This window comes from Camellia sinensis, chromosome 8 (assembly GCF_055761805.1).
Source record: "Camellia sinensis isolate YWXY chromosome 8, ASM5576180v1, whole genome shotgun sequence".
Lineage (NCBI taxonomy): Eukaryota > Viridiplantae > Streptophyta > Magnoliopsida > Ericales > Theaceae > Camellia > Camellia sinensis.
The window spans coordinates 7,042,894-7,064,693 of record NC_138968.1 but is presented as its reverse complement, the minus strand read 5'-3'; the positions used below and the strand labels follow the sequence as shown (position 1 = coordinate 7,064,693).

General features: G+C 42.3%; 1 protein-coding gene across 46 annotated transcripts in view; it reads right to left on the bottom strand.

The window, feature by feature from the left end:
• Positions 1 to 21,800, bottom strand: part of LOC114284472 (GPCR-type G protein 1) — a 68,380-nt gene that overhangs the window by 21,656 nt on the left and 24,924 nt on the right. For 45 of the 46 annotated variants that reach the window (XR_014337312.1, XR_014337324.1, XR_014337327.1 and 42 more), the window contains exons 6-11: positions 20,187 to 20,265; positions 17,939 to 18,027; positions 16,361 to 16,453; positions 15,981 to 16,007; positions 15,780 to 15,866; positions 14,811 to 14,882 (exon numbers count right to left, since the gene is read on the bottom strand). Coding sequence is in view for 15 of the 46 variants with exons in the window: in XM_082881953.1 (XP_082738079.1) it covers positions 14,811 to 14,882; positions 15,780 to 15,866; positions 15,981 to 16,007; positions 16,361 to 16,453; positions 17,939 to 18,027; positions 20,187 to 20,265 (447 nt within the window). In the remaining 31 variants the exon portion in view is untranslated. Of the gene's footprint in view, positions 1 to 14,490; positions 14,635 to 14,810; positions 14,883 to 15,779; positions 15,867 to 15,980; positions 16,008 to 16,360; positions 16,454 to 17,938; positions 18,028 to 20,186; positions 20,266 to 21,800 lie in introns of all 46 variants that reach the window. The other variant, XR_014337337.1, reaches the window with a different exon arrangement.

Here is a 21,800-nt window from a genome sequence, read left to right as displayed (position 1 = left end):
GCCAAAAATTGAATGAACTGGCTGCGGCACAGATCGATCGGCATGAGGCCAGGGTACGCGGCCGGCTAGGTTAATAAATCTGCCATTGCCCCAGCCAATGCATGAACTTCGAAGGCATTGATCAAAAATTGCCGTTTAAATAGGCCGTTTTAAAAGCCAAAAATTGAATGAACTGGCTGCGGCACATATCGATAGGCATGAAGCCAGGGTACGCGGCCGGCTAGATTAATAAATCTGCCCTTGTCCCAGCTAGTGCATGAACGTCAAAGGCATTGATCAAAAATTGCCGTTTAGATGGTTAGGCCGTTTTAAAAGCCAAAAATTGAATGAATGAACTGGCTACGGCACATATCGATCGACATGAGGCCAGGGTACGTGGCCGGCTAGATTACTAAATCTGCCTTTGCCCCAGCTAGTGCATGAACTTCAAAGGCATTGATAAAAAATTGCCGTTTAGACGGTTAGGCCGTTTTAAAAGCCAAAAATTGAATGAACTGGCTGCGACACATATCGATCGGCATGAGACCAGGGTACGCGGCCGGCTAGATTAATAAATCTGTCATTGCCCAAGCTAGTGCATGAACTTCAAAGGCATTGATAAAAAATTGCTATTTAGATGGTTAGGCCGTTTTAAAAGCCAAAAATTGAATGAATGAACTGGCTGCGGCACATATCGATCGACATGAGGCCAGGGTACGCGGCCTGCTAGATTAATAAATCTGCCCTTGCCCCCGCCAGTGCATGAACTTCAAAGGCATTGATAAAAAATTGCTGTTTAGATAGGTTGGAGAGTAGCGTTAATGAAACTGCCTCGGAGGCGCTGCAAGTATTAGAAATAAATGGGGGGTAGCTGTTTGTGCCAATAACTTCGCTTACTGTGTTTTCAAGGTAACTTATCGCGAATGGCAAATAGAGTTTTCTTCAACAGCAGAGGTGAAGGTCGAACTTTGGCTAAGCTTGATACTGCGATGAATCGCGGCAGAGAAACCACCCTTGCGGGAAGTAGGGCGTCCAAAGAACGGGAAAAACCTCAGCCTCCAAGTCGTCGAAGCAGATCACCCCGAAAGGAGAAACAGCAACGGGGAAGCTCTCTGCGACTGCGACCATTGAGTTTCACAGTTTTCGTGGGGAACAGACCGATGACGGAGGCGGACTCCATTATCAGGGACCCAGTGGTGGCGGTCGAATTTGCTCGACAGATTTTTCCACTTGAGGTGCAGCAGTTGATGGTTGGCCGACAAGATTTCGACATCTTTGGAGAGGGAATCCACGGGGCGGTGAAGGGGCTGTACACCGCTTACGAAGTCGTCATGCGCCTGCGGGCCGCGCGGCGAGAGATAGAGAAGATGGACGAAATGGTCCGCAGTTCGGAGGTTTGGGTGGAGAAAGCCGAGCGCGAACTTAATGAGCTTAGGATGGCTAAAGCCGCCGAGCTGCACGTGGCGGGTCGATCTAATCCAATCGTGGACGAAAGGGTGACCCAACAGCTATTGAGTCATACCATTGCCCATCGAGACACGGCTAGCATGTTTGACGTAGAAAATGCCAGATCCAAAGGTTATGAGCAAGGCATTCATGCGGGCCGGAATGTTGGGATCGACAAAATGAAGGAGAAGCTTGCAGAGGAGGTCTGCCGATGTAAGAATCGGGGATTTAAGCACAGTTGGGTCGCGGCACTTCAGGCCGCAGAGGCTCTTCAAGCAAAGGGTGTCAATTCGGCGTTGCCGCGGTATCGACGCAATCATTTTCCCTTTTCCGCCTTTGAGGTCGAAAAGAGCGACGATGAGGGAGAGGCCGCATAAAAATACTTGTTGTAATGTTCAAGCGCGGATTGCGCCGAAAATTATGTAATTACTTGTCAGATGAATAAGATGCTATGTTGTTAATATTCCTATTGCCTTATAATCACTTGTCAAATTGCGTAATTATGCAATTCTTTGGCATATATATGTTTGCATGTTTTGTGCTTTGTTGGACAGAGATTGTTCGAACGGTTTTAGCCGGCTCGTCCTAATGGAGTACGTCACTAAATATTTATTCAATATGCTCGTTACATTGCCCAAAAACGGTGTTGATAAGACTCCGAATCCGGCATTTTCTTAGGTATTTATTCAGCTCCAGGCTCAGGCTTGGAGGGCGTCATGCGCCGAAGGGGCTCCGAATCCGAAAACTTTGATTGGCCGATCGTGATATCCACGAAGGGTGCTCCGAATCCAGAGGCTTTTATTTGCCGATCATGATATCCACGAAGGGCGCTCCGAATCCGGAGGCTTTTCCGGGCCAACGGCGTCATGCGTCGAAAGGGGCTCCGAATCCGAAGACTTTGAGTGGCCAATCGTGATATCAACGAAGGGCGCTCTGAATCCGAAGGCTTTTATTGGCCGATCGTGATATCCACGAAGGGCGCTCCGAATCCGGAAGCTTTTTCGGCCCAATGACATCATGCGCCGAAGGGGCTCCTAATCCAAAGACTTTGAGTGGCCGATCATGATATCCACGAAGGGCGCTCCGAATCCGGAGACTTTGATTGGCCGATCATGATATCCACAAAGGGCGCGCTCCGAATTCGGAGGCTTTTATTGGCCGATCGTGATATCCACGAAGGGCGCTCCGAATCTGGAGGCTTTTCCGACCCAATGGTGTCATGTGCCGAAGGAGCTCCGAATCCGGAGACTTTGAGTGGCCGATCGTGATATTCACAAAGGGCGCTCCGAATCCGAAGACTTTGATTGGCCGATCGTGATATCTATGAAGGGCGCTCCAAATCTAGAGGCTTTTATTGGCCGATCGTGATATCCACGAAGGGCGCTTCGAATCCGGAGGCTTTTCCGGCCCAACGGCGTCATGCGCCGAAGGGGCTCCGAATCTGGAAACTTTGAGTGGCCGATTATGATATCCACGAAGGGTGCTCCGAATCCGGAGGCTTTTATTGGCTGATCGTGATATCCACGAAGGGCGCTCTGAATCCGGAGACTTTTTTGGCCCAACAACGTCATGCGTCGAAGGGGCTCCGAATCCGGCCACATTCACGAAGGGCGCTTCGAATTCGGAGGCTTTTTCGGCCCAACGGCGTCATGTGCCGAAGGGGCTCCGAATTCGGAGACTTTGAGTGGCCGATCGTGATATCCACCAAGAGCGCTTCGAATCCGGAGACTTTTATTGGCTGATCGTGATATCCACGAAGGGCGCTCCGAATCCGGAGGCTTTTGCGGAACACTTTTAGAACAATTTTCGACTAGAATCCTCGTATTACAAAAGTGGAATTTGTACATGGCGAATCGTTTAACACAAATCATTCCCCACAGGTCGGGTTTAATGATAAAACTTTCACAAGTGGGTCGAGTTCCAAGGCCTTGGGAGACTCCTTCTTGTCATATCTTTCAGCCGATATGCCTCTATTCCTGCGATGGAATCTATTTGATAGGGGCCGTCCTAGTTTGGACCAAGTTTTCCATTAACCGGCTTCCTGTCGGTTGGAAGCACCTTCTTCAGGACCAATTCTCCTGGTGTGTAGCGGCACAGCTGAACTCGTTGATTGTATGATTCCGCCAACTGCTACTGGTACCGTGCCATGGACGCAAGAGCGCGGTCTCTTCGTTCCTCGATTAGAATCAAATCCAAAGCCAGCATCATGTCGTTTCGGCCTGTATTAAAAACTTGCGACTTGAGGGTCGGGAGGCCGATCTCCAAGGGTAAGATCGCCTGGTTGCCAAAGCATAGGGCAAACGGAGTTTCTCTAGTTGATCTCCTCGGCGTTGTTCGATGAGTCCACAATACACTCGGCAATTCTTCGACCCATTTGCCTTTGGCTTTCTCCAGCCTTTTCTTGATGCCGTCCAGGATGGATTTGTTCGAAGCTTCGGCCTAACCATTGCTTTGGGGATAAGCCAGAGTAGAAAAATACGGCCGGATACCATATTTGTCGCACAATTCTCGGTAAACACCACAATCAAATTGAGTGCCGTTGTCTGAAATAAGGGCTTTTGGAATGTCGAATTGTGTTATGATGTTCCTCCACACAAAGCGTTTAACATCAACGTCTCGAATGTGTGTTAATGCCTCCGCTTCGACCCATTTTGTGAAGTAATCTGTTGCGACGATCAAGTATCGCTTATTCCCTGGGGCCCTCGGCAATGGTCCTACGATATCGAGCCCCCACTGGGCGAACGGCCAGGGACTGGTAATAGAGTTCAGCTCTTCTGCGGGCAAATGGGTTAGTGGGGAGAACTTCTGGCACTGTTCACACTTTTTCGCATAACACTCGGCGTTAGCTCTCATTGTCGGCCAATAATACCCCTGCGTTATAGCTCAATGGGCCAAAGAACGCCCACCAGAATGGGCACCATAACTGCCCTCATGTATCTCAGTCAGAAGCTCTTCGACTTTGTCTGGGTGCACGCATTCCAAATATGGACCAGAGAGGGATTTTTTATAGAGCCCTCCTTGCGGATCTAAGTAGTATCTCATGGCTTTGTTTCACAACTTGTGCGCTTCTTTCTTCTCCTCTGGGAGTTGGTCAGAAGACAGGAAAGCAGCAATGGGATCCATCCAGCTTGGGACAGATTCTATAACGTTAATCTGGACTTTCTCTGAAGGGCCAATGCTTGGCTTCGGGATGAAACCTACTTCGATAGTCCGTTTAATCTCTGAGTTGATAGCGGAGGCTAGGCAAGCCAAGGCGTCTGCATAGGTGTTCTGATCACATGTTATCTGGTTCAACTCATGATGGTCGAATTTTGCCAACAAGGAATTGGCCATTTTCATGCAGGCCGCCATGCGGTCGTTCCTTGTTCGTACTCCCTCTTTAGCTGGTTGATCACCAGTTTTGAATCACAAAACACAAGCAACCGCCGAGCGCCAAGAATGTGCGCGTTCCGTAAATTGGCTAGGAGGGCTTCGTATTCGGCTTCGTTATTTGATGCTTCGAAGCCAAGCTTGACGGTCTGCTCAATTATTGCGCCGTCAGGAGACATGATGACAACTCCGGCTCCACTGCCCTGCTGATTGGACGACCCATCGCAATACAACTGCCAAATATCCCCAACATAAATCCTCCAGTTCGGCTTCGGTCGAATTTCATCAAGCTTGAAGTCGGTCAGGACACCAGTGAATTCGGCGACAAAATCGGTAAGCACCTATCCTTTGATTGAGGTTCTGGGTAAAAATTGAATATCGTATTGGCCGAGTTCCAGAGTCCACTTTGAAACACGTCCGGAAGCTTCTGCACTGCGTAGTACAGACCGGAGGGGATAGTCTGTTAGCACCCCAATGCTATGACCCTGGAAGTAATGCATTAGTTTCCTCGCCGCCATGACTAGGGCTAGGATGAGCTTTTCCAGCGGAAGGTAGCGTGTTTCGGCATCAACCATTGCCTTGCTCATATAATACACCGGCCGTTGTTCTCCCAGTTCTTCCTTTATCAGCACGGCGCTGACGGCCCCGTCGGAAATTGCCAGATACATAATGAGCGGGTCACCAAGAGAGGGCGTTGCCAAGAGTAGTATTGAGCGGAGGTATGTCTTAAGGCCGTTGAAAGCGGCTTCGCATTCGGAGGACCATTCAAAAGCCTTGCCCTGCCGTAGTGTATGAAAGAATTGTTGGCAGCAATCTGTGGAACGACTGATAAACCTGTTGAGCACGGCGGCCATCCCCATTAACTTTTGCACCTCTTTTACTGATGAGGGGGAGCTGAGCTCCAGGATTGCCGTGATCTGCCTTGGGTTAGTTTCGATTCCTCGGTGATTGTCGATATATCCCAAGAATTTACCAGAGCCGATTCCAAAGGCACATTTGGAAGTGTTCAGCTTCACTCCATATTTGCGTAGGATGTCGAATGTTTCTTCAAGATCGGCAATATGATTCTGCTTTACCTTTGATTTGACCACCATATCGTCAATGTACACTTCCATTGTGCGACCGAGTTGCTTTTTGAACATGGTGGTGACTAGTCTCTAGTAGGTTGCCCCGGCGTTCTTCAGTCCAAAAGGCATAACCTTATAGCAGTAGGTTCCTCTTGGGGTGAGGAATGCAGTTTTCTCCTGGTCCTCCGGATGCATGGCAATTTGATGATAGCCTCTGTAAGCATCGAGGAAACTCATGCGCTAATGGCGTGCTGTAGCATCTACCAGTTGGTCTATCCTTGGGAGAGGAAAACAGTCTTTGGGGCAGGCTTTGTTTAGGTCCGTGAAATCAACGCAGACTCGCCATGTACCGTTCTTTTTCATAAGTACAGTATTAGAGAGCCATGTGGGGTAGGTAACTTCCCTGATTGCCCCTGCATCAAGCAGTCGGTCAACCTCTTCAATCACGGCGGTAGTGTGCTCTGCGGCAGATCGCCGGCTTTTCTGAACGATCGGTTTGCACCTAGGGTCAACATTCAAACGATGCTCGGAAACAGTTAGGTCGACGCCCAACATTTCATATGGAGTCCATGCAAATACATCAAGATTATCGAGTAGGAAGGATACTAGCTGCTGCCTGTCGGCTTGATTTAGGGAGGCGCCGACCATGAAGAATCTCTCTGGATTGCCGTCAATCTCCATTCGGTCTAAGTCTTCCGTGGCTTTCTCATTCGGGAGTTGCCCAACATCGTCGAGGCTTTCACGATCCGGCACCTCAATGGAGTTAACTTGCAAATCCTTTGGCGTTTTTTCGGAGAGGAGATAGCATACTTGTGCCGATTGTTGGGAACCACGGATCTGCTCGATGCCGTATTCTATCGGGAAGCGCAGAAGCTGATGATAGGTGCTCGGGACAGCCCGCATAGTATACAACCAAGTTCGCCCCATGATGAGATTGTACGGCAAAGGCAGCCTGACGACCAAGAATTCCACATCCACTGTTCGGGAGCCTACTCGGACAGGTAGTATGATTTTCCCTAACGGATATTCTGGATTTGCGTTGAAGCTGAATAATGGATAAGGAGCCGGAGACAAGTCTGATTCGTTTAAGCCAAGTTTGATGAAGGTCTTGTAATACATAACCTCAGAAGTACTTCCCTGATCTATGAGAACGCGCTCGATAGTAAATCGGTTGACACGTAGTTCAATGACCAGTGGATCAATGTGGGGGACTGTTATGCCGATAAGATCAGAATCGTCAAAGGTGATACTCGGAGCTTCATGCGGCCGTTTCGCTGGCGTGAGTTGCTTCTGGGATGCAGGGAGTGTTTGAATTGTATGTACGGCTGAGGGCGTTGGCAAGCTGTATATCATATGGATGACTGCAAGCGGAGGTGATTCTCGCCGAAGTACAATTGGTCTAGTTGCGCACGTTTGGGCATGGTGCTGGGGCTGAACATCTCGGACCAACTCCTGAAGGTCTTTCATGACACAGCTACTGTCACGATCGTGATCTTTGCGATATTCACACCGCCTATCCCTTCTTGTTGAGTCGGGAGGTGCCACCGCTTCTGATGGCCTGGTGTAGAACGAGGGGGCCCACTTTATATGCGGACTTTCTTCAGAGGAACTGGAAACTTCAGATCGTCCATTCTTCTTGGGATTCGGGGATAATAAGTCGGAGCTGCTATCGATGTCTTGAAGCCGGGCTCGAGGTCGTCGATCACCTGCTTTCAGAGGTCGCTCGGGATTTTGGGGCACGGCTTGTTTGGATTTCGCTACCTCCAAAGCCAAATCCTGACGGAGGCGCTCGTTCTCATCGATCAAGTTTTCCAACCTCTGCTCATTTTGCTTTGCCTGCTCCATGATCGCTTGCATTGCCTCATGTTCTGGAGTCGAAGGTGAGGCGAAGTTCAAAACGCGTCTTGCTGGGAGAAGCTCCGGTCCGTGCGTGTTTGTTGGAGTGAAAACATCTACCTGCGTGTTTTCATAAGTGACTATTAGAGGATCCTCCGTCACGTCCGCCATGGATATGCTTGAGTATTCCCACAGACGGCGCCAGTTATGGGGAAGTGGTTTTTGGAAATACTCTTCCGATCCTGGGGGACCCTCGTGATTCAGCGATAGGCACCTGAAAGGAAGTACACACTTCGGTCGGGGGTGCCGGAATTAGCACTCTGACGGACAAGTCAGTCTCTCGTTCTAGATTACCTATATTCTAAGTTAAACACCACAATTATCACATACATTTCTCAGTCTGTTATTCCTTTATTTATACTCGTTCTCTGGGCCTTCGGGCCAGGTCCACTTTTCGCTCATTATGTTCATATTTACCCCCTCCACAGCTCAGTACCTATTCGGCATATTTTGTAATAAACCGATATTCACTCGGCCCCTTGCTTAATCGACTATCTAGCCGAATAAGGTTGGGTCCGAGTTTCCGTGGCAATGGCCGAATGTTTAGAATCTTTATTCTTCAATGTTCGACTCTCCGGAATCTCTACGACTTCCAATATTCGGCCCCCACATATAATTATACAACTGTTATGTTTTCTAGATATTTTACAAAAAAAACCAATTACTAACTATTATATATAAGATAAACAATAATAAAAGTAAGAGAATAAATAAGAAAATAAATAAATAAATATATATATATATTTTTAATCAAGCCAAATACATAATGACCACACCTATTATTATGATTGTTATTATTTTCAAACAATATATAGATAAACACACAAATAAAATGGTTGAGTGATAGCAGCTAAATAGAATAGCATAAGTTTTATAGCTTCAACAAATCAATAACATGTTCTTCATCTTCCCTCTTCTCTCCCTCTCTCTCTCTTGCTTCTCCATCTTCCCTCTTCATCATCCCTTTTCCCCCATTTTCATTTTTTTTTTGGTGTGGGGGGGGGGGGGGTGGGTTTTGAAAGAAGCAGTTCGAAACTGTTACGTAACGGTGAGTAATAGGCTGTCACCGTTACGGCCGTTATAGCGCCGTTATGACCGCTACGGCCAACACACTTGTGAATCTCAATCATACCGCAAAAGCGGCCGTAACGGGTGGCGGTAACCACCACAGCCGTTACGTAACGGCGTTACGTAACGGTTGCGGCTGCTTTTTAAAACCTTGATTACGCTAGACAAATATCGGAAAGTGTTTAATGACACATTTGTAATAGCAGACTGCTCGAGTTCTTGAGACCGGGGGGGATGGCACCCCGTGTAGGGTCAATTTCAAATTCAGTGTCAGTTGGAGACCTGGATCAAAATGCTTATCTTGAAAAAGAGCCATCACCTCGCCCAACATCCCTTCCCTTTCAATAGTCAATTCAAGAGCCAAAAACAAAAGCTAGATGTAATTGGTCCACTGATGCAGGTTCGTGTCTGCTCGTGATTGAATTCCACTGCTTTAGATTCAGTCAAGTTGTGGGGCTATGACTATTTGCAATCCCTTAATAATAATCAACTTCTTGTGGGTCCCACATCTTTGACTACATCAATCTCCTGTTGTTGGAGAAAAATCGACCTTGAGTTTAGTAATCTTCAACATTGGAAAGATTCTTGATTGAAGGACCTTTCCTCTGGTACCAAACTGATAAAGCACTAACAGCCTGTATCCAGCAGACAACAGAGAGAATGTCAGCAGCAGGAGAAACGAAGAAAAGCAGCAGTGGTAGATAAGAGAAGTACAACTAGAACAGGAGAAACGAAGAAAAGCAGTAGAAGCAAGGGAGAAAAGAGAGAATGTCAGCAGCAGTAGCAAAGGAGGAAAGAAGAAACAGTAGTAGCAAGGAAAAGGTAAGGCAGCAACAAAGGAAAGAAGTAGAAGAAGGGATTGCAAGATGTAAAGAAGATGTCGAGAGAAGATGACAGAAGCAGAGAGAGAGAGAGAGAGAGAAGGGGGGGGGGGGGAGAGAGTGAAGCTCTTCCAAATGTTCAATTTTTATTCATCCTCAAAGCGTAATTTCATTTTATATCAGTAAGGCCTATTTAGAGGCTTAATGAGACAGCCAAAACATGTAGATATCCTCTAAAACTAAGCCTATGTAACTAACTACTAAAAAATGTAGATATCCTCTAAAACTAACCTTATCAAACATAGTAACTTGATATTATAAAAATTATATGACTTAAGCCCCTAAAAATCTTGTTAGAATTTACCATCACCTACCACCACTACCACCTCACCTACTCCACTAAACCTAACCCACTACACCACTACCACCTCACCTACTCCACTAAACCTAACCCACTACACCACTATCACCATCCACTACACACCATCCACTACACCTACATCTATATAAGGAACCATTTGTAATAGACAGAAAATTACAACAACATTATATCAATAAACATCAATCAATAATACATAAATTTTTACATGGTATCAGAGCAAGGTTAAGACCTTAGTATTTCTCGCTTCACCGGCGGGCGGCAACCTCGCCTTGGCCGCCCGCCGGACCTCAACCTATTCCGCTTATTTTCTACACATACCTTGACTTCTTCAACATTTTCTTACACCCCTCCTCCGCTATGTCGGCGGCGGCACCCGCATCATCGTCTAGCCTCTATCGCCGTTCACCTCGCCTCTCACATATCCGTGGTTGTACTCTTACTCGTCGTCGTCGTTGGCGTTTCTGGCGCTGCTTTTCTGCTCGTCACTGCTGTTTTTTTCCCGATTTGCTCTCTCTCTCTTAGCCATGGATTTGGGTGTGGGGTGTAGAGCTGTGGCTCTGTTGTTGGTAGCCATGTTTGCTGGCTTGAAGGTTTCAATGGCAGCAGTGTACAAGGTTGGGGACTCCGCTGGTTGAACCATCATTGGGAATATTGATTACAAGGCCTGGGCTGCTTCCAAGACGTTTCATGTTGGAGATGTCATCATTTTCGAATACAATTTTCAATGTCACGTGTTGCAAGTGCCCCACAAAGAATACCAAGCCTGCAGAAGTGTAAGACAGTAACATGCATCTTCACATACAGCTTGGGTAATGTGTAACTGTCAAAAACACAAGCTTCTTGGACATCCCCCTCTCTCTCTCTCCATGGACCCAACATCATCATCATGCACCCACTCTATCTCCCTCTCTCTCATCTTTTCCCACTTTCAAACCCACTTTAATCATATCTCTCATTTCTCTTAATTTATTTCATCCACGTTCTTTCACCCTTTTCTTTTATTTTAATATATATATATATATATATATTTTATTATAATATATTTTCCCTATCCCTTATTAGTAAGCATCACCCGTTTTCCATTCTCTTATTATTATTTATTTTATATTCCACCAAAAAAAAAAAAAAAAAAAAAAAAAATCACACTGCTGTTTTTCTTATAACCCATCCACAAATATTTTTCTCTATTTTCTTTATCCATTATTTTTTTTTATTTTATTTTTCTTATTAAACAAAACAACACCACAAAATAACACCAACAACATTCCACAATCTTGTCATTTTATTCATATCAGGGGATCAACCCCGATCACACTTTTACATCAAAAAAAAAAAAAAAAAAAACCCACACAAACAAAAACAAAACTACCACACCCACAGTGGGATTTTTCTTCTCTACTCAGCCGCCGGTCTTTTCTTCTTGCCTCCGTCCTGGGTGGTCCTTGCCGGTGTTGCCTCCGTGCTTCCTAGACCACCAAGCAAGTTGCCTCCTCCCTCCTCCTCCACTACAGCATATGGTGGACCTCCAAATCGGAACATCACGGTGGCCTTCCGTTTCAGCTCCTTGTTTTCCGCCTTTAGCACACTTATCTCTGCTCGCGCATCCTTATACATGCGTTGGAGCAGACCCAGTTGGGCGTTTAACTGCTGCACCTCATTTGTCCTACTCTGCAGCCGGTTCGACAAATTTGTAACCGCAGTCATGGTTTCCACACATGACTTCAATGTATACTGATTGGCCTCCACATCCGACTGCACTGCCATTCTTTGCTCCACCGACCGCATCGGAAAGTTCAACGGAGCAAACTCCGGGGCGCTTGGTTGAGGTTCCAGTGCCACCGCACCAGTTATCTCTCTTGTTGACTCGTTGAGGTCGGGAAAGAGAGTGAGCAGACCACGGGAAGATGAGGCCATGTTCTGGGTAGCTGAACGGGAAGAAAAGGCCATGTTTTTTGGGTTGCTGAGTGTTTCCGAGAAGGGTTGGATACAGAGTATTTACAGATTGTTACAGAATGGCAACAGAGTGTTCCAGAATCTTTTTCTCAGAAACGGAAGAGTTTTTTCAAAGGTTTTTCGGCGGTTTTAGACTGGTTTGCACAGCCTCCGCCTCAACCTTGGTTAAATAGCCGAGGCCGACACGCCACTCTGTCGCTCACGTGCCTCGCCGCGTCTCCGGCTCACCTTTTGATGGCTCGACGCTTTCTGTCAGGCACGCCTTTTGATGAAGTGGGCGCGCCTTTTGAGGGCGCGACTTTTGAGGGCTCACTATATATCTCCATATATATATATATTTGGGCAGCTTATATACACCATCCTACAGTGTATTTTTTAAGGGTCCGACAAGACTCTGTAAACTGTCCCGACATTGATTCCGGTTAGCTCCTTCAAGGGTCCGACAAGACTCTGTAAACTGTCCCGACATTAATTCCGGTTAGTTTCTACAAGGGTCCGACAAGACTCTGTAAACTGTCCCGACATAGATTCCGGTTAGTTTCTACAAGGGTCCGACAAGACTCTGTAAACTGTCCCGACATTGATTCCGGTTAGTTTCTACAAGGGTCCAGCAAGACTCCGTAAACTGTCACAACAACTGTCACAACATTGTCTTCTACAACGGTCCGACATGACCCCATCAACTGTCTTCTACAACGGTCCGACATGACCCCATAAACTGTCTTCTACATCGGTCTGACACCGCCATCCAGTGTCCTCTACACCGTTATGACACCCCCATACAGTGTCCTCTACAACGTTATGACACCACCATAGTGTCCTCTACAACGTTATGACACCACCATACAGTGTCTTCACCAACGGTCTGACACGACCATACAGTGTCTCCTATCATTTTTTTTTTTTTATGTATTTTCTTGTTTTGTTCCTCTCTTCAAACTCAAGTTGGTTAGTTTCTATCCTCCTTGAGTTTGCGGGGGGCTGTTAGAATTTACCATCACCTACCACCACTACCACCACACCTACTCCACTAAACCTAACCCACTACACCACTACCACCTCACCTACTCCACTAAACCTAACCCACTACACCACTATCACCATCCACTACACACCATCCACTACACCTACATCTATATAAGGAACCATTTGTAATAGACAGAAAATTACAACAACATTATATCAATAAACATCAATCAATAATACATAAATTTTTACAAATCTTAATACAATCAAAATCCAACTAGATTAAATCAAGAATCCTTAAAGGCGAATCTCTTAATACTAGTAGACTTCTTATCCCTTAATATTAATAAACTTCTTGTCAAGGTTGTCAAAATCGGGATCCTAAGTAGGATTGGTGAGAGGGTCTGGTGGATCAGATCGTAAGATCGGATCGAGGATCGTAAGATCCTACTTTCTATTAAAAAAAAAGATAAAAATTAAAATTAAAATGATACATATTAAAAATAAGGTGAAAAATCATAAAATCTACGATCCTACTTGCGATCCTACCTACGATCCTACACGATCCCATGAGATCCTACACGATCCTACTTGCGATCCTACACGATCCTACTTGCGATCCTGTTATAACATCGATCCTACAACGATCTGGATCGTTTTGGCAAAGTAGGATCGTAGGATCATACGATCCGGATCGCGATTTTAACAACCATGCTTCTTGTAGGTCCCACATCTTCCTGACTGCATCACTTAAAGTTCGTAAAAACCAACAGATGTCAGGTCTTTGGTTAAGATTTTGAGGATTAAAGTGCTGCAGAGATAATTCTTTTTTATTTAGAAAAAAAAAAGAAAAAGAAATTCAACAAATAATAGACACAAATAGAAAGAAATAAGAACCCTACTCCACGAGGGCTGTTTGATATCCACACCCAAACTTTTAGAAGAGTTGCACCAATTCTTAACTTAGGAAAAACTTTCATTCCACTCAAAATTTGTGTCACAACAAAGGGCACTTTGTATTGGTACTAGAAATCCCTAAAGATGTAAAGAATTGTTCTAAAAATTGCCCCACTCAATATAGAAATCAATATATTACTCAAATTCCAACAAAATAGGTAGTTTTTACACAAATAATAGTCTAGATTGCAACCCAAGAATGTACTCTTGACCAACCAACTTAACTTAAACTCCCAAAATAAGAAATTCCAACCAAAATGGAAGCTATTGAACATAAAAATGCCAGCAAACATGATTTTATAAACTTTCATAATGACTTAATTAATCTTAATCAAGGATAAGAAACAAACGATCCACAAACCAAACATGTAGTCCTTTACTAAAACTAATGCCTGTGAGCATGCTTTTCCTCCTTGATCATTCATCACTAGGGGCAGAAAATGTTTGGATTTGGTGAAACAAAGAAGTTCTTCCCCTTCAATTTTGATGGACAAGTAGTTGCAAAGCATCAGCATTCAAGTAAAGTGTTAAGTAGTTATAACTAAATGTGAGATTTCTAGCATGTCCACTTTTCAGTCAAACAGACCTGAAATCTGTCAATCTTCTATATCATCTTTGTAAATCTTAATTAATGTCTGTTAACCCAATGGTATAGAAAAGGCAATGGTGAACCAGTAACGAGGTTTGGCAATGTTAAATTTTCCCTTTAAGTGAGCCCACCCTCATTTATCTGTCCCATCACAAAGTGCAGAATAATATCAAAATAATATCTACACAATATCTCCAGAATATCTACAGGATATACATAATATCTAGAGAATATCTCACAGGTGGACCAACAATGATATTCTAAAAATCAAATGGAACATGAAATTGAACCCATAAATTACCAAAAGAAAGAATTACCTTCATTAGATTCGTTAGAAATCCCCGTACAGATATAACAATCAACATTCCAATGAATAAGAGGGATATGTACTGCACGAGAGAGAGAGAGAGAGAGAGAGAGAGAGAGAGAGAGAGAGAGAGAGAGAGAGAGAGATGTCAGACAAAAGCAGAAGATGCCAGCCCATTTAGCCGGTAAAGCATGTTGGTGACAATATGCAAATACTAAACTCGTTGAAAGTTTCAGCACATTTATGGCCCCATTTGGTAGAGCTTTCACAAGTAATATTGCACATAAGTATATATAAAAATCTTCATTTGGGTTACTCAGCAGTACCTCTAATGTTTCTCAAGACAATATAAGGTGAAGGTTTCTTAAGAAAATATTTGGAGAAAAGGTTCTACATTTTCAACTAAGTTCTAAGAATTTTGTTTGCCTTGAAACCAATGAACTATGTAACTGTATAATTGCAGATGAGCATAATATAACACAAGTCCAAACTTTTGTTCTTCTACAGCATTTGTCAATATATCCCTTAAGATTCCATGAAACATCAAATGTAGAATTTTGGTTGGAAAAAAAAAAAAAAAAAAACACAAAATCTGTACAAACACTATAACAACTTAACACATGTAATAATAGTAGTAAAATCACATGTTGATCCTGAACAACAGTTCCTTACATATCTGGGCTCATGTCTGCAACATGCCCCAAGATTAATTGCTTCTTATCATAAAAAAAAGAACACATCAATATTCATGTAGTTATCAGATCACATGACATGTGAGTTTTGATTCTGTCCAACCCAACACATGAACTAGGACTTGTTAACGAAAAGCACCACATTGTTAGCAATTTGCCCAACTAGCAAGGTGTGTGAAGATATCGTTACTAAGATGGCAAATAATAACCACATCTGCCACAGGCAGGTGACCGTGACAGACACTGCAGTATCATCCAATAATTCAGGAAAATAAACAATAACTAACCTGTGATAATAATGCAGCATTGATACCAATATCAAAGAACTGCAAGAATATGCTAATTGTCCTAGTCACAGGATCAACTGAACCAGCCTGTCAAAGAAAAGCAGAGTATTTATAGTGTACTACATTTGAAAAGATTGTGCTAAGTGTTGCAAGGAGATTTTTAATTCGGATGACACAATACATTAACATGAAACTTAATACCTCCTTGAAGACAACACTCTGCAGAGACTGCATAAATTAATTAGATCAGTTAGTATCTCACATTTTACGTATCAGACCAAGGAAATAAAAAGAACAATAAAAGACAATAGGAAACCCTGCTCGTGTTGAGAAGAAGAGAATTGTGTCTTAGTCATGATAAGCTATTTTAGCAGCATCCCGGGTTTATGTTATCAAATGAAGAAGCAAAGATGTCAGGTGAACAATCTAACTTCACAATAATCAAGAATTAACATCTACCATGTGGTTGGAATGAATGACGCAACACATGCATGTGCACACATGGACCAAAAAACAAACAAGGCAAGTGCAACTACAAAAACAAATACTCGACCTCCCCAACTTTTCAAGACTTGTCATACCTTTATCATTTTATAAACACAATAGACAGAACATGCATAGCCCAGTAGATTCTGCACGTGACCCCTCCAGGTCCGAGAATAAGCAGCAGCTTCCTGAAAATGACAAACTAAACTGAATACTGGTTTCTCCACCAGAGAGAGAGAGAGAGAGAGAGATCAATAACCAATTAAACCAACAACAAAAGATGGTGGAACCAGCCAAGAGGAATGTATATTAGCTTGATGTGACTGTAGTATGTGGATAAGAAAGCCCAATATTCCACCTTCCTCATATGTTATATGAAGGTCCTCTCAACTAGCATACTAAAATATTTTGTATGTGTCACAATGCCATTGAGGTAACAAATTCTGCGTCTTTCAGGAAAAAAGAAAACTGTCCGAAAATTCATTACATTGTGTTTTCCTTTGTACTTAGATGAGAAATAAAAAATTTCTTACACTTTAAATATCCAAAAGGGGGAAGGACAAAAGGCCGTTATAGATACAGACAGGGACATGAAAGAAGAGTGGAAAGAAAACAAACAAAGAGAGCAAACAACATCAATGAGCATGGGTTGACAACCCTCTTATGGAAGCCCCTTATGGAAAGGCTACATGTTTGATGTTACATTTATTAGGAAGCATCTAAAAATCAAAGGAAATTAAGATACGTAACTAATTATTTTAAAACTACAACTAAGAGGCTGAGGATGATAATGTAATATTAATATGTTGATAAATGTAACATTAGGATTTCGAAATATTGCATGATTTACAAAGGAAAAAGATACATGAATTGGTGTGGTTCCCTAAGTTTTGACACATGTTACTGAATTCTGCTTTCTCTTCAATCTCAAGTATATATATATATATATATCATGTTTATAGGAACTTCTAATTTCTTTTCTTTTGAAAGGAATAAGAAAAGGTCTTATTTGTCATAGCCATTCCTAATACCTATTCTTGGTGGAGTTTGAGTAAGATAGGCAAGCAACTCAAAATTCTTAACCAAATCTGGGTGAATTTTGTTATTTAAAAATGGTAACATCTTATTGGAAGGCAGTCAAGAATGGGTATCTTAGGTGGAAAGTTAACAACCCCCTAGGTATAGCAAAAGGATTTCACTAATCAGCTCTGATAGATTAGTACATCGCAGGGCAAGTAGATCTGTGAGGCTGTAATTAGCGAACAATTTGCTTCTAGAAGAGCAATATGATGCATGGTGCTATATTGGCAAGGACAATTGAGTTTGATATTTCCCAATGCATTCCAAATAATAACTTAAAGGGATCTATACTGTGAGGCAAGTACAAGGGATCCAATTTTTTGAGACAAATTACATGTTGCCATGCCATCTTTATCAATTTGTAATTACGCCTAAATTTGACTCAGTTTCATTCAAGATATTCTGAATGCAAAATCACAATAAAGCAGTACGAATACCCAAAAAAAAAAGTAGCTTAACAGCAAACTATGTATGATGTAGCCCATTACAATTTTTAAACCGATGAAGTATCTATTCTTACAGTATATGGATATGGGACCAAAAATATTTAAATTAGTAGCTGCAAAAATAAGACTACATCATTAAAAGTAAACCTTAGCTTGGCGAAGCTCATAGATTTCCAAAAATAACTGCTTTGAAAGCTCTTCCAAAGCTTGTACTTCTGCTTCCATGATTTTAATATCTAAAGAGAGCAAGAAGAAAATGGAGGTCCAAGGAAGTCAGAAGTTACACAAATATGTAGGAAACAAAGACATGGAAATATTAATTAGAAAGGTCTAAAGAAACACAACATGCTGTTTAATCTGAAAAAGCAATAGAATGACTGCAGTAATCTGTGAGTGGAAGAAATTTAATCATCAGCATTTCCCATGTGCACTTCTCAAATATACATCAAAATAGACAACTCACAGCACTCGAAAGCAACTTAAATACAACCCTAATATCTCACTAAGAGCAATGAGTATTCAAACAAAGAAGGATGAATCCTTAGTTGCATATGGAAAGTAAGACTTCTAGCATATGGAAAACTTTATACAAAGTACCTCCGTCAGAATATTTAGACAGCCAAGACTCAAAAGAATTAGGACCTGGCAGATATAGAGCATAACCCCATTAGCCTTCCCAAACCCACAATTGTTGAAATTACACCTGTTTCGAGCGGACAATAAAAAGCAATGGAGGTGTCTAGAATGCCTAAAAAAACAACCAAACCCAATTCAACAAGCCTTCATCATAGTTACCAGGATCAACTACATAGATTCGTCTCTCTAATTGGCTTTATGCAAAGCCATAGTTTCAGTCAGCATCCAAGTAATCTTCACTTTTCTCATGACCTCAACCCATGTCTTTTTTGATCTACCTCTTATCCTTTTAACACTTTCAACTTGGATTGAAACACCTCACTATGATTAAGGATGGAATATTTTCCAGACCTGAATTGCTTGCAGCAATATTTTCTCAGGATCTCAGATGTGGCACTCTAGGTTTTCACCAATCTAATGTGAGAAACTTTTCTTTTCTCACAACCTCAACACACATATCTTTCGGCCTAACTCTCGTCATTTTCTGACTTTCAGCCCAGATCAAATCACTCAACACTAGTGAAGAGGTTAGAATATTTTCCAAACCTGAATACAGGACAACAATATTATCCTAGGATCTTGAATGTGTCTTTCTAGTTTTTCCAGCATACAACTAATAGGATAAAAATCATTAAAATAATTCCAAAACTTCACAAACTTCTGAAGCGTAGCCAACACATACTCCGTAGACTCCACAACATTCTAACCATAGTTAATGTCCCACATGGCAAAGAAGTGTCACCCCATACCTCTAAAGTGACTTCCATGAAAGAATGAATATACTTATTTTTGAAGAAAAAATATGTTAGCAAACAAAACAAAACAAAAAGTTAAGGGAACTTGACCCATAATCATTTGTAGCATCACATTGCTACAATACAACACCTATAGATGACAATTAATTTTTGAAAGCTACAAAAATTCACAAGGCTCTGCCTTTGGTCAGAGCAATGCAGTATGATTCAAAGCATAGATGATTGTAATTGATCTAGCAAAAGCCAGAGTTTCCCTAGGCTCCTATTAGTGCTACCCAATTTATAAACCTGAAAGATATATATATATATATATATATATTTATATATAGGGCTGCAAATGGATCGAGCTGTTCACGAACAAGCTCGGCTCGGCTCGTTAAGGGCTCGGTTCGGCTCGGCTCGTTTAGTAAATGAGCCGAGCTCGAATATTAGGCTCGGTTCGTTTATCTTTATTTAAATTATATAATAAATATATTATTTATATATTAAATAATATATAAATATATATAAAAATAATAATATAAATACATTTTGTATATATTAAATAATATAAATAATAATTTTTATTTAAATATTTATATTTAAATAATATAAATAATATTAAAAAAAAAATAATCGAGCCAAGCCGAGCCGAGCTCGAGTTTCATTAAAATTAACGAGCCGAGCCGAGCTCGAGCCCAGTTCCTTATCGAGCCGAGCTCGAGCCCAGTTCCTTATCGAGCCGAGCTCGAGCCCAATTAAAGAGCTCGATAAGTAAACGGGCAGAGCTCGAGCTCAGCAAAGCTCGGCTCGGCTCGGTTCGTTTGCAGCCCTATTTATATACACCAAGAAAGAAAGCCAAGAAAATGAAGAATAAAAAGAAAAAAGAGAGAAAAAACCCCATACAAATTGAAATCCACTGTGAAGATGAAAAGATATCAACCGACAAACATAGATTCCTAAATAGATTACCTATAAAAAAAAAAAATGTACAAAACATGATTACAAATAAAAAAGTTGCTGACCTTGCTCCTTTTGATCCTCTTGCACAGACCGCACAATTGTCCCAACAATTTGCTTTAGGAAAGACCTATCCTTTAACTTCTGCAACATATAACTCTTAATGAGGAACAACTAAAGATCAAATTCAAACTACTCATGGAGTTAAAATGTCAGACATTAGAGATTAAGTTATTCACGGTTGATTTTTAAAACATCGATTTTATGGGCAACAAATATTTTTTACACACAAGCTATTCATAGAGAGAGGAAGGAACATGTCAGTACATTCCCATATAACCTCCCGTGCCCAAACCCATCCAAACCATTACGCATAACTCGGTCATGGAATCAAGGGATAGGAGGTTACAGAGGCAATATGTGTAGTTGGGCTGCGATGGTGATGCTCTGCCAAGGTTATGTGGGTTTAGTGTGGGTGAGTTTTTTCCGACACCAACGTCCATTCCCTTCTCCGATGTTGGTGTTCTGTTTCCCCTCCCCATCAGAAATTCCCCACTGCAAAAACTCATACCCACACCAAACCCACTCAGCTTTGGCTGAGCACCATCAGTGCCAAGAATCAAACAAGATCCAATTGAACAAATTAGAACGATTAAAAAAAAAGGCTGAGAATTGAACATCATCCAATTGAACTAGGTGATGATGCCTCGAAGCTCAAGTGAAAAAGAATCAGAATCATAAGAATAGAAGCCATGGAACTAGGGCCTTTGGCCCAGTGGTTGAGTAGCATTGCTTTGTGGAGTGAGGTTTCAGGTTTAAATCCTACGGATAAGAGTTTGATACCTTTTGTGGTTCCCCAACCCCTACTAACTAACTTCTAACCCTTATTGATGTATACCTTGTGAAAAAAAAACAAAAAAAAGAATAGAAGACATGGAACAAGGTTGATAACAGGGAGATTGAGTAGTGGCGGAGATTTGGTTGATAGAAAGGGAGGTTGGGAAGGAGGTGGTGGTTGGTGGTCGATGGTGAAGGTTAAGGGAGAAAGGGAAGGTGATGGAGGGAGTGGTGGTCGGTGGCAGCTGGCAAAGATAGTAAGGCGAAGTGTATGAAGTATAGGATAGAATTTTGGAAGGACCACATTTTGCTGATGTCATTCTCTTATTGGTTGTCTGATAAACTCATCGTTTGACGTGTGAAACTAAATCTCTAGACATTAAAAATATCATATTTATGAGCACTATGATTCCCATTTAGGGTCTGTTTGCTGCAACTTATTCTACAGTGGAAGTTGATAATCTATTAACAAAATCCAAGAACAGCCCTCCCCTAGCTTGAGGGTAATTGAAGCTATTTTTACCATGTAAGTTGTAAGCAAAAGGTTTGGAGATGATCTAAATAAGTACACTTATTTAGGTCACATCACCTCTCTACTTTCTGCATGTCTTTTCGTAAAAAGTCAAAAAGTGCACTAAATAAGCAAACCCCACACAACCTGTAAACAGTCTGGCATAGAATCCAAAAATAAAAAAGCCATATGCAACTTACTTATGCTGCAGCAAAAAGGCCCTTATTAACCTATAGTGTTGTACAAACCAGCATAAGCAGAAGCAAAAGTGCCTATCATTATGAACAACATAATTTAAAGCATGTTTTATTTCAAAATGTAGCTAGTAGTT